The sequence below is a fragment of the Plectropomus leopardus genome, chromosome 14 (genome assembly GCF_026936395.1).
Source record: "Plectropomus leopardus strain MGB_pleo_1.0 chromosome 14, ASM2693639v1, whole genome shotgun sequence".
Lineage (NCBI taxonomy): Eukaryota > Metazoa > Chordata > Actinopteri > Perciformes > Serranidae > Plectropomus > Plectropomus leopardus.
This window is the reverse complement of record NC_142189.1, coordinates 24,639,661-24,652,950: the sequence shown is the minus strand read 5'-3', so window position 1 is coordinate 24,652,950 and position 13,290 is coordinate 24,639,661. Positions and strand designations below refer to the sequence as shown.

Sequence of the window (13,290 nt, the reverse complement as noted above, 5' to 3'; positions counted from 1 at the left end):
GCCCAGATTACAGCAATAGATATATATGTCAGTAATAGAATTTTTTAAACAAAAGTTATATAAATCCATGGTTTCCCCCACATTCATGTAACTATTGCAGCCTGCTATGATTAAAGATTCTGCCGTCACAAACAAATGTTCTGTATGTTGAGCTGGAAAGTTCATTTGGAGCTCTTTTGAAATATACAGTTCTGTTGTTCATGCATCACACTCTTGGACCACAGAGCATATTCTGGGCACAGATGGACCAGTAGAATAGCAGGTGCATGGGAAGTTTAACTCAGTCTGCTGGGTTTAAACATTTGCATTCACTCCCAGCAGCTGCCCCTGTCATCCATCGATCTGATCAGCTGTAAAGTGATCAGCATATCAAATATCCACCCTGTGAGTGACAAACTGCTGCTGAGGAAAAAAATGTAATGGACAGCTCTGCCTGTTCTGTTTTACTGACCTGCAAAAACAAAACAAAACGCAAGTTTACTATCATTGTCGTCGTCTGTAGGAAACACTGAAATCTCAACTATTTTGGAGTTTTCCTATTTGTGTTTTGTTTCAAACTGATGTTTAAGCTATATCTTTGAATCCTTTCAAACAGCAATATTAATGTTTTCATGAGCAAACAATTAGTTGACATTATGCCAAGCCAAAAGCAATATTACAACTGTTTATGGATTCTGTTCATATCTGAATTGATGAGACAATTTTTAGATGCTGTCAAAATCACTGTCAGACACCTGTGCCTTTGAAGATGAACTCCATTTCACAGTTTTATGTCTGTTATCTCACACCTGGTTGACAATTTTGTTAAATGATATCCACATTGGTTATCATTCCCATTGCATTAAAAAAATATTCATTAAGTATATTATACCATGAGTATTGCCTGCAGGGACTACACTTTCTCAGTGTTTTTTGTTTTTCTTTTTTTTCCCACCTTTACAAATTTAATTGACAAGTGTGTATGAAAATTAGAAAATAGCCACTACGCATGCTACAGTAACAGTTTTAATGGCTCATGAAAATGACAAATGGAATTATGAGAGCATAGAAGCACAGAAACTGTTGGACAGCTTGAATATTTGGTTAATTATGACTGGAGTAATTAGCAGAGGACAGTGGCCTGTCTGACATGTGAAGTGGCAGAGGTTTACATTCTAGTTTTATTGTGCAGTCTAATTCATTAGTGTCATTAAACCAGATGCTGACTTCTTGGACTGTAATAATGGGATCACAGAGGGGAAAGTACTGCAAACATAGCCATTCAGACATCTCATTAAATGGCTAAAGTGGCTAAAATATGAGTGCAGTATAAACGGGATGTCATATTGGAGCACAGACATGTCATAACAACAAACAAACAAAAAGCTAACAAACAAACGTCATGTTTTATCTCACACACCACTTTTAGGCTGCTAAGTGATGGTTTGCTCATAGTGTTGAGTCTCATTACTAGTTGAATTGGCATTAATGGTTCTGTATGTGACATTCAGAGTATTAATATAGCAGAAAACCACTATTTGCTCTGTAAAAATACAGATAAGTGTTGGTGTCCTGAACAGAGAAAGTCTCCTTCTGAGTGCTGTAATATGAATGTCTCTGTGGTTTGTTTCTGTAAGCTATTTGTCCATGCGTGCATGTTAGTGCTAGGGTATATCCTACCAGCTAGCTCACTGTCGCTGCTATGCACTGCATCCCTGAACTGTTGCATCCGCTCTTTGGTTTCCCCCCTGGTTAATGCCATTTGCTCTGTCAGCACTGTTACCCATGCTTAGCACTTTTTGTGGTGTTAGCACAGTAAGCTGTTAATAGGAAGCTAAATACTTTTGTAATTCATCGGAAAATAGTAACCCTATTGGTCCTCCCCAGAAAAATGGGCGCATGGGTCATCAGTGTAAGCAGCTTATACGACTCATAGTTCGGTTTATTGTTAGTCGGTGACCTCTGATGGCTGCAGTAATTATGACAGGAGCAAAGGAGGAACTCAGTGACGAAGTATGAAGAGCAACAAAGTCCACTTATGGAGAAGGTTGGGATGGATGGATGGGTCAAACAAACAAGGACTTTGACCCAGGAGACTGCTGTTTGTGTTGCATGTGAAGCCAAAAGTCAACTTTGAGTTATTTTAACTTACAAATGTAAGTTAATTTGCATAAAATACTTATGTTTTGTACATAAAACACTTATCTCATGTGCATAATTTAATTCTGCAACAAACATACTTATTTTAATGCAAACCATGATCCTTTTTCTAAACCTAACCAAATACTTTTGTTGCTTTAACCTAATCACATAGCAGGTGTGCAAATAGCAAGTTTTATCATTGTCCAATTCTTTGGACAACGGTGCTATATTTGCTGATATCACAATGTCAGCGAAGATACAGTTTTGATTTGATTCAGGGGCCTGTGATTGATATAAAATGATATTAGTAAATATCCTCATTGTTTTTTTCTTTGCAGCTTGCCATTGTCTGCCTGGCACAAGGCTGCCCACTGTTTAAATGATTAGGATGGTGCTGTGGAAGAAATGATGACAAAGATGTGCAATGGGAATTTGAAAACAAGGGTGTATTCTCATGATGATGATATGATGTTTTCACTCGGTAGCAATGAAATTAGATCAGTGATCGGATAGCTTCAGTTCCCAACTGCTATAGTTGTACAATGTTAAGCACGTGTTTAAGAGTGTGACCACTAGAAGGCAACCTGCAGCTGTTGCTGGTATTCTCCAGTGGTCATATATGTTGTCATTGGCAAATGACCCATTCTGTTGTTTAGCTATGAGGAGGTGCTGCTACAGAACAACACAACTCCAACCTGTGCTGGGTTATTGTTGATTTTCCGAAATGAAACTCAGATTTCAGGATTTGCTGCTACTTTACTATTATTAGCATATTTTGGCTGACCAAAGAAATTACTGGTAGTTACCTTGTTGACTGAGCAACAAATTACTCCCAAGGACAGATTGTTAAGAAAGGCTGTTTTTGAATATTCAACAATTTTGTTCTCTGGAGTACTGATATTTGTGTATTATGCATGGGTTTTGTGGGCTGAGGTGTTGGACTAGTGCCCTCATAATAGCCTTGCTCCTGAGTCATATAAAGCAAAAACTTCCTGTTTTTTTCTTTTTTTTCTTTTCAGCGAGCACCCTGCTGAACTTCGGTGCTCAGTGCCGTCTACTCTCCTGCTCTGTGGCAATGTTGCTGTTGACATCAAGATCTTTTTGTCAGTGCTAAGCAAGGCCACTAACACATCAGCTCCTCCAGCTGTTCAGTCAGGGACAACAAATAAAAAAACAGAAGTAAATCACTCAGACTGGTGGTCCTGATATGGCTGAGTGCCTTGGAATGAAAAATAAAAAATCACACCAGCAGAAACGACTAAAATGAACATGATTGGCACATTTGGCAGAGTTCCTGGGACTAACAACTGCTCAACAAACAAACACTGCAGCCTAATAACTCCAGCATAAGTAATATATCATGTTGGAAGGCTGTGGAAATCCTGACACAAATCAACTTATTGTATCAAATCAAAGATGATAAACACCATCATGCAAATGTGATTAGGTGAGAGGGAACAGAAACATAGAAATGTATTATATAGAAAATACTGTATTGTTATTGTATACTGAAGGCAAAGTCAATACAGAGTACTGTAATGCTCAGTGTCTCATCTGTACTGCTATTTATGCAACATGAGACAGTTCTCCCCCCAGAAATGACAGAATAGGTTGTACAAGCAGCTTGTTACAACCCGTATTTAGATTTACTTACATTTACCCTTTACCCTGTGGCTGTAGTAATTCTGACGGAAGCAAAGGAGGAATTCAGGTGGCATAGTGTGAAGAGCGAAAACATCTCCATAAGGAGGTCAGGGTGGATGCATAGGTCAGACAAACACAGGACTTTGACCCAGGAGACAGCTGTTTGTGTTCCATATGAAACAAAAACTCAACATGAAGTTATTTTAAGTTACGTTACCTGACATGATGTAATTGTTGTTTTATAACTGTACTCAGCATTGCATACATTGCACCTAATCACCGAAAAAAAACTGGCATGGTTTTGGTTTAATTAAGAACCGTCTTTATGTAACTGAAATAATACACATAACGTTATGTACATGACATGTACCAGTGCAGTTGCTGGAGGAAATTGTTAGCATTGTATGATTCTGCAAACCTCGGATGCATTAATTTTATGCACTATTATGTAGTTTATACATTGGAACTTACGTTGGAACTTTACTTTTCTTTATGTTTTAGCAACACTGTGGTTAACGTATTGTTAGGTTTATGCATGAAAAAAACACTTGGATATGGTTGGGAGAAAATCATGTTTTGGCTTAAATATACCAGCTTTTAATGGCACTGTCCTTCAGGATATGCAGTGTTGTCTCCTGTAAAAAACAATTGCTTTTCAAAAGCAAAAAAAGCAATGGTTCACTAAAATATATGGTGCCAAAAAAGCTCCTTGTAAAACAAAACCAGTTATATTTGTTGTTCTTGAACAGGAGTCTGCAGCTTGGCAAGTGTCTCACCCATCGGTGATTTGCTGAAACATACAATGCCAACTTTTTTTTCTTAGTCACATAAAATACATGCTTATTTTAACCTAAACCATTATCTTTTTTCTAAAGTTATTTTAAGTAAACTTTTCTTTTTGTTTCAAAATCTGAACGTTAAATGTCATGTAGTTCACTTTTGTGTCGATCCCCTGCCACCGATAGGGGTGCTTATTTAAACATTCGCTCCTGCTGTTTAGGAAAAAATGACCTAATTGGTCGTATGGGTTGGAGGACTTGCTGTACAGAACAAAAAATAAATGAATACATAAATAATGAATCATTTAAAGAGATTCATTTATGGAAGAAAGAAGAAAGAAGTCAAATCTTGACATTCCCAGCTCACATTCCAGTCTACATTCAATTTTCATGTTGATTCATTTGGTAATGATATATAAATAAATAGAAAAACAAACCTTGGAACAAATAAGTTGCTCTCCTCGTGACAGAAGAGCGAAGCCATGAAGATAAGACAATAGTATTCATGTCTGCAGTGGTTACCAAAGCTTTCCTCTACTTATGAAGCTCTGAACAATGAAATGAGACTGAAGTCTGAATACACATTTAATTGACCACATTAGGATGGTCCAGAATGGCTGGTCTATTCCCAGACAGTTTGATTAAGTCTTTTTACATTCGCTGATTTCATTTCTTGGCCTTTTTTTTACTCTTTTGTTCAAAAGAATTTCAATAAGTTCCAACTTGTATTTTTTGTTATGTGAAGAAAGGGTGTAAATTAAGGCTAATTGTCTGTCTTCACATGTGCATGCAATTTTGAAGTATTCACTATTTACACTCCTCTCCCTTTGTACCGCAATATTTTTTTACAATAGTGTATTCCCTTTTTAAAACAAAGCACAACACACAATAAAAGCATTTGAAATCACTCATATGAATCAGAGATAAATTGTGCAGTGTTTTGTACCTCCCATTCCAGATGTTTACTATGCTTTTAAGCACTGTTCCATATCATGGTTTCTGTGCTGTTTCTGAGAGGGAGCTGCATTCATATTGGGTAATCTGTCGGTAAACACTGGCCCATGTTCTTTTGTTTTTCAAATTAGTGTTGTTGTTTTTCTTTTTTGACATAATCTGATATTTTTCAGTAATTATGCACAATTTGCTTTAACTTCGCTAATTGCTTATCTAATGATCAGTGCTGCAGTGAGAGCTGGTTATTACAAGAACAAAAACACTTTGCATTGCAGCTGTTAATTGTACATTATACCTGCTCTTCTGGTCATTCACCAAACACTAAACAGTCTAAATCTGAAGTGAAGCACATCATACCACTATACTGTACTATATTAAACTTTGTATGGATTTTAAGGGCTTTAGCTGGTGGATAATCTAACTAATTTTTCAGTGATTGATTTTACAGATATTGCAACATAAGTAACTGGTATGCTCCTGCAACTATCTAGTCACTGGCATTGAAAATAACCATGGGAAGGAGACATGCCTTGCACTATTTTCATTATTTCATATTCTTTCAGTTGATTTTTCTATGATCGCTGAATTTGACTTCAACAGAAATTGTTATACAGGCTTTGTCCCCAAAGGACTGGATTGGATCCACTAAGCCATCATCTTGATGATTTTGCTTCTTATGCCAAAGAATGTTGAAGGCAATATGTTTCAGTATGATTTCTATATTTTACTCTTACTATCCTTAAATAAACTGATGAATTAAAATAGTTTTAAATCTGACGAAAAAGGCAGTTATACTTACTGTCTTCCTTTCACCATTAAAACACCCCCTCAACAATTCAAAGCATGCATAATCAAGATGTATCAATGCATCAAATGGCAAAGTGAAATCAATGTGGGCAATTTAAAAGGGATCACTTGTACTGATGAACTTACAGAGAATTATTAGCTGATTCTGAAGCTGCCCTCAGGTTTATGGAGTTTTATGGAGAGTATCAGCTCGCTGTTTACCTTTAAAGGTCTGGTTCACTCTCCCTGCTCTCATAGCATCATTTTTGTCAAACAAAGCCCTAAAAAGCCTCTATACACTACCTGCTCACCACCAAACACAGACAGAGGTAGAGACTAGTTAGTGGACATGGTTGATTATTTTGACACTTTTGGTAGAGACTAAAATCACAGCTAAAAGAAACTGGACATTAGACCAAAAGAGGCCTCCAGATGATTGCTAGTTGTGTAAATATGTAACTGGTTGCTAAAAACTGCACATCCTCAAATGGCTGCTTGAGACTGGCTCCACAAGTGAGTCATTTTCCAAAGATTCCCATGTTAATGTGCCCAAATATACAACATGTTTACAGCCTGGTACAAAGAACTTTTTGGTTTCTGAGGATAATTTCTTAATTCTTGACAACTGTACAGGGGTACATTTTTATATACCTTACCCGTTTACATTTTGCTGAGACTTGTGGTCACATTGAATAATCCACATCCATCCCTTGCTCCTCCACAGCTCTAGAGACCAAAACCTGAGCTAAAAATGAGTTAATACTGGAGAAACATGAGCTCAGAGAGCTGGTGCTCTTACAGCGTAACTGCTAGATGTGTAGAGATACTATTTGCTAAGAAGTTCACCATTTAAACCTAAAAGGTGACGAGGTGTCAGTGTTTTTGACACAACTTGTTTCCATCACCTCCAAGTGGTAAAAAAAAATCAGTTGCAGGTTTAAAAGTAAAATCACTGTAGCAGAAAATTCTTTTAAAGAAGAAGAAACCAACAGCAGTGTACCCTCACAGGAGGGCTGCTTTCTCATCATGACGGACATACTTTTACACCATGTCTCGTAGTGGAGGCTGTCACTCTGTTGCGCCAGTGAATGGCTTGTAAATTAACATGCGAGGCAGTCAAATTGTTGGGACCCCAAAAAGCTTGCACTGGCCTTGGGTAAATTCATAATGTTATAAGAGGATTTGGCAGAGAATACAATTTGAATGGTTTGTTTTTCTCCTTCTCTCAGGCCTTCCGCTGCAATTTTATTATCTGAGGGAATTCTGCTCTCACCAACAGTTGGCCTGATTTGGTATGCTATGTCAACAAGAGCCCGACTTGATTGAATCTGTAACCGCACAGAGAGCAAGAAAAGTGTTTACCAGCTTGATTCAATGATACAGAATACAACTATCAGTTTGGATTGAAATGTTTCTGCTTCTTTTTTTTTTTTTTTTTTTTTTTCCAGGCTTGTCTTCTTGCTCGTAGAAGCAATAATCAAGTGGCATTTTATAAGCACTGTTGATGGAGTCTAAACTTCACAGATAAATGACAAATTGCCTTCAACAAAGTCCATTAAGTGTAGCAGAACAGGCCTGCTAGAATACAAGTGCTGGAGTGGGTTAGTCGTTATTGACAGTTTTCTTGCAACAGAGTTGCATTAAGAATACTTTTTAAGGAAAGATGTAATTTTCATAGTTTCAATCTTGATGCAGAATAAATTACTGGATGGGCATACTTTCAGCGAATCCCCAAAGGTTGTCATTAAAGGCTCGAGGAAGATAATCTAGCAAAAAATTCCTTTTTTTTTTTTTAATGAAAAGCTGGTTTTAAATCAGCTGTTGAATGATCACCTCTGTCTCTCCATACTGCTAAACCTTGACCAATGATCATGTTGCACCATGCAGATTGGGGCAGACAGTCAGTTGAACCAGGACTCGTGATGCAGTAAATGAGGGCATCAAGCTCCGTTAGTCAGCAGTTTTCACAGGTGAAGCCAAGGCAGAAACTTACTAATGGAATTACAGTCTCTCCTTTCCAGTTTGCCGTTATAATTTGCACCCCTGTCGATAATTGCTTCTAAACAGGTATTTCTTCATGTTATTTGGACCTGGAAACAAGAGTTAATAGGTTTATGCCTCCGGGCTTGAAGCTCTTCCAGACTGAGCCTTAAAGCCTTTATATTAAATCGCTGCCGGGCGCGTGGTAAATGCATGCAGTCCACATTGCCGGCAAACTTGCTGTAAGCACTCGGACTGTCCTTGCCAAATTGTCTGGACCCTTTTCGGAAGGAGCATGCAAATGTGGACGGGAGAGCAAAAGCAAATGAGGCTTAACTGGAGCACTCCAAATTGAAAGGCCTCCAAATTCACTAGTTTTTCAGCCACCTCGGGGGATAAGGGAAAGCATTGGATATCAGGGGCGGACAAAAGGAAGGAGTAATGATTTCTTCTTCCCATGTTTACAAGTCCTCTGTTGACTTTTTTCACATTCAACGCTGACTTTGTCTTTATTTTTACCTTTACAGCTATTTTGACAATATAGGCAATTAAGAATTTTTGGAAATATAGTCTCTTAATTATATCAGATTTCACGTTCTAGGATTCCTAGAAAAGTACTAATAATAATCAAGGTCTCAAAAAATTTTGAAAGTACTTGAATTTATATGTTGTGTGCAGCAATAGAAATTTATGTTGGTTTTTTTCTTGTAAATAAGCCGAGTTTTGGTTTCTGCTTGTGTTTTTCCCACAGTTCTATTGTTGTTCGCACACCACCTGCCACCACCTACGCAGCACAATTGAGAAGTGTTCACACATTCAAATCTTTTTTTTTTTTTTTTTAATTGCTGTCTGTGAGCTTCTGTAAAGCCTGCTATTTAGGCAGTCTCACACGATAGGGAGTGCCTTTGTGCTAAATATCAGCATGGCTGTGATTCGGTCATAGAATCACAGCCAAAGATAATCACACACCAACCTCAAGTGTGATATTGCCATTATACACTAGTTGTACAAGTGCCGTTAATAAGTTAAAGTGCCAACAGATTATGATTTGTTTGTTTATTTAATGCTTTATTTGGCTCCAGTGACACAAATATTTTATGCATTTAAATGTATGTTTTCACTTATTATGCGACCGGTAAAATAAGAGTCTGTTGACAGCCGCTTTGGCAGCATACGTGTTATGCCGATGAGTTAACAGCTTAGTCAGTATGTGGGGAGATCTTCGGCTTCTTTTCTTCCCATTTTCCTTTCCAATGACCGTTTGTGATTTAAGCCAAATGTTATTTGTGGAAAGGTGTTCCTTTCTGGGATGCAAAAGTTGTTAGGACGACCTTTAATGTGGGGTAAATACCAGTTAACGTAACTATCAGCTCAGTATACCTGTAAAGTGGAGTGATACATCAATAGTAAAAGTCCCAGTGCTGTTACACTCTCTACAGTACCTCCAGGATTTTGCAGTGTTGCCATTGCAAAAATTAACTTAAATTCAGCCAACCCCCATTAATTCTACTCAACCATGTAATTTCTCCCAATAACCACAACTTTAAGGCAAATTTGACTATTTAAAATTGGTAAAATCTCTTTTCAGTAGAGTTTATTGAGCTGCTAACAGACAAAGCTTGGAGGAATACAGTGGTCTCGCTTTAATCTGATGCTAAATCTGCTGGTGTGTTTTGCATTCTTCCTGTAGATTGCTGTGTTTACAATCACATGAATCTGTTTCATCCTTGTTGGAACTCTCTGTTGCCTTCTTAATTTTTTTGACTCTGATGTAGACAACAAAGAAAACTTTGAACCATGAAACTTTTTAAAATATTTGGGTTTTTTTAATACCAATATTGGCTCAGAAAATACATCATATCATGATGTGCATCCTATGTAATTGTAATTTAAAAAAAAAATAACTTGGTATGATAAATATATATATATATATATATATATATATATATATATATATATATATATATATATATATATATATATATATATATATATATATATATATATATATATATATATATAATAAATATAAAACAACTTGGATTGCTTTTTTTTTTACTAAAGCTGCTGTGAAATCAAGCATTTCAGGTCGCAAAAATTGCAAAAGTCAGATTCCTTGGTCAGAACTAACTGCTGTCTAATTCTCATTATTAAATACTTAGTTTTGTAACAGCTAATTAACCTTTATCGGTGTCTCAAACTAAGCCGTGTTGGCTCATTAAATTTGAGGGAATTGGGCCTAGAGAGTCCTCAAAAATAGTACTTGAATTTAATGTTTAGAAAGATGTTGTAACCCTGCACTTTGTACATGCAAGCATGCATAATGACAGTACAGTTGCATACAGTACACATGACATTAATTTGTGTTTTTCCAAACTGACTATGAGACCCAGATTCTATGATATTCTTTTTTTTGATTTCGTACAGTGCTATTTCCCTATCCTTCCTTCCTCTGTCTGATTCAAGTACCAGTATTTAGATTGCACATACACAACTAATGGCAAAAGGCTGTTTGAGTGCAGCAGCTGACATACACAAGGAGACACGCATGTCCCAGTTAGAGAAGTACTCTTTAATCTGACCCCTGGGAGGCTGGTTTTACTGTTATCCAGAGGCAAGCATGCAGCCTGGTAATGGATACCAACTAAAAAAGGGAAGAAAAGAAAAAACACCAATGCCGTGTTTAAAAAAGATGTCCAGATTTATTTCTACAACATTAACTGCTGCAGCAAGCGCACCTCACTATCCCTACACAGACAAACGAAATAAACCGTAACAACAGGGCAAGCTCACTTTGAGTGCATCCAGAGAATGATTTGAAATAAAAAAAAAAGAATCAGCTGTTCTTCCTTCTTTTTGCTTTGCGTTTCTTAGCTTTCCCTCATCAACACTACTTTTCTTAACTGGGCATATTAAAAATGAATTTTTCCTCCTTTCAAGTTGAGATTCTCTGTGCTTCCTCACCACCCACACACACACACACGCACAACTTTGAGCTTCTGATGAACTTCCTGCTTGAATGAGCGCAATAAGTTTGAAAGTGAAATGGGACTTCATATCAAAGCCAGAAAAAAACTCTGCTTTGATTTTTCACCCGCTACCCCCTCTTTTTTTGTGCAAGGGATGTCATTGACTGCTCTTTTTCCAAAGCAGCTTTATTTCATACATTTTCATCAAATGATATTCTCAGCCGTTGCCTCAAACTGTTTGAAATCATAGCCCATCACTCATCTGGATTCTGTACATACTGTAATACCATGTCATGTTCATGAGATTATAATTGCTGATCATTTTCAGGCTTTCTTATTACTTCAGATCTGCGTTTAGCAACATCGATAAGTGTCACACCCAATGTCTTTATATATTTCTGTGGCAAGGCTCTGTTTGATATACAGTTCTTTGTTTTTCTCTCTCTCTCAGGTCAGTTCCTTTGGGTGAACAGTTCAGCTTATGGCGGCCCCTGGGTGCTGAGTCCCTGGCTGTGGGGGGGGCAGGGTCCCTGCAGTCTGGACATGGCTGTGTTCCTCCACCCAAAGCAAAGTGGACAATACACCACATGGCTCATAGAGAGGGACAAAGCACCACTTGCCCTTTTCTCCACTGACACGCTGCCTCGCATCACAGGGTAAGCACTTATTTTATCTGTGTATTTGGTTTGTCAGTGGTTAGTTGTTATTTGGTTAAAATGTAAATACGCTTGACCAAAATGCAATCGGCAGAAGTAAAAAGCTAACGTTAGGCTATATATGAAGTACACTTTGGTTACGTTGCCACCACTCTGAGGCTGTAAAGCCGTGTTCAGCGTGGTTTGACTTGATAACATTCTATAGTACTGTTAAGCTTTTTGTTCGCAACCACCTTCTTTAACACACATAAAAGCATCAGCTTTCATCAGTGGGATATTAACTGATGTATTTTATGTCGTAGAACAAAAACTCTCCTAGCTTGTGTTAACCACAGCATCTTACCAAAAACACATTCAAAAAACCCATTGACTTCTAGCCGAGGTGCTGACATGCTAACTCATTTCCCGGTTTTAGGACGCAATCTTGGGGCGCTCTATGGACCACTGGAATAAAAGACAAGTTTATGTATTTCACGTTTTCCTCCATAATAATTAACCTCGTAGTTACAGGTTAATGGGTGTCGGCCTATCAAAAGCAAAATTAACCAAAGCTGACAAAACAGATAAGCAAGCACCATATAAATGTCCCTGTCTATTCATGCATGATGTTCTTAACTATCTTAATGTAAAGTTTCCCCTAGCATCAGCTTTGTTTATGGCATCTTAAAGCATAATGCTTAGGTTCCCTGGGTTGCAGTCCTGTATACGTGCATACTTGAGTGCCAGCCAAGAGCTTTATCGTGAATGCTCTGTTCTCAAGCCTGGGTAACTGTGTTCCATTAGAGGCAGATATAGAAAACATTCAGCGGGATCGAATGACGCCGCCCTCATTGAAAGCCTTTTTATATGGAGATTGTGTAAGAGAGGGAGAAAAAGAGGGAAATTGCTGGGTAAGAGGGGAGGGTAGGTTGTTTAAAACACGGCTCGGTAACAATTCATTCAATCCCGTAACCTTCGTGTGTTACTAATCCTTCATTAACACCAGGTCTGTGGTCCTCTCAGTGTGGCTTTGCAGAGATCTGTGTCTCACGCTGAGAGCAACAGGGAGACAGAAGCCAAGGCATTACTTAGTTTAAAAGTTTCTGCTTTGAATGCTGAATATGAAAGGTCACATCCATGTGTGGCCTGTCATTATTAGCACAGATGTACTCTGATTTTAATGTGCAGGAAGCCAGACTACAGAGATCAACTCTCAGTACGCTTCGGACATGTTTCATGCTACTTGTGTGTGTAATATCTTATGGGCATTGGAATCATATGGATGACATGCTTTATACATCTCTCGTCTCTATTGCCATCTCTGTGTGGGAGTGAATGTGCGTCTGTGTGCGTGTGTGTGTGTGTTTATGCCAATCTTCTTAAGTGAGCATAGCAGGGACGCGCTCATTACATGTGTGACGG

At 37.9% G+C, this 13,290-nt stretch overlaps 1 protein-coding gene across 1 annotated transcript in view; it reads left to right on the top strand.

Moving 5' to 3' along the window:
- Nucleotides 1-13,290, top strand: part of alk (ALK receptor tyrosine kinase) — a 459,469-nt gene that overhangs the window by 273,331 nt on the left and 172,848 nt on the right. Inside the window, exon 4 of the mRNA XM_042500800.2 lies at nucleotides 11,685-11,889. Coding sequence (XP_042356734.2) covers nucleotides 11,685-11,889 — 205 coding nt within the window. The remainder of the gene's footprint in view (nucleotides 1-11,684; nucleotides 11,890-13,290) is intronic.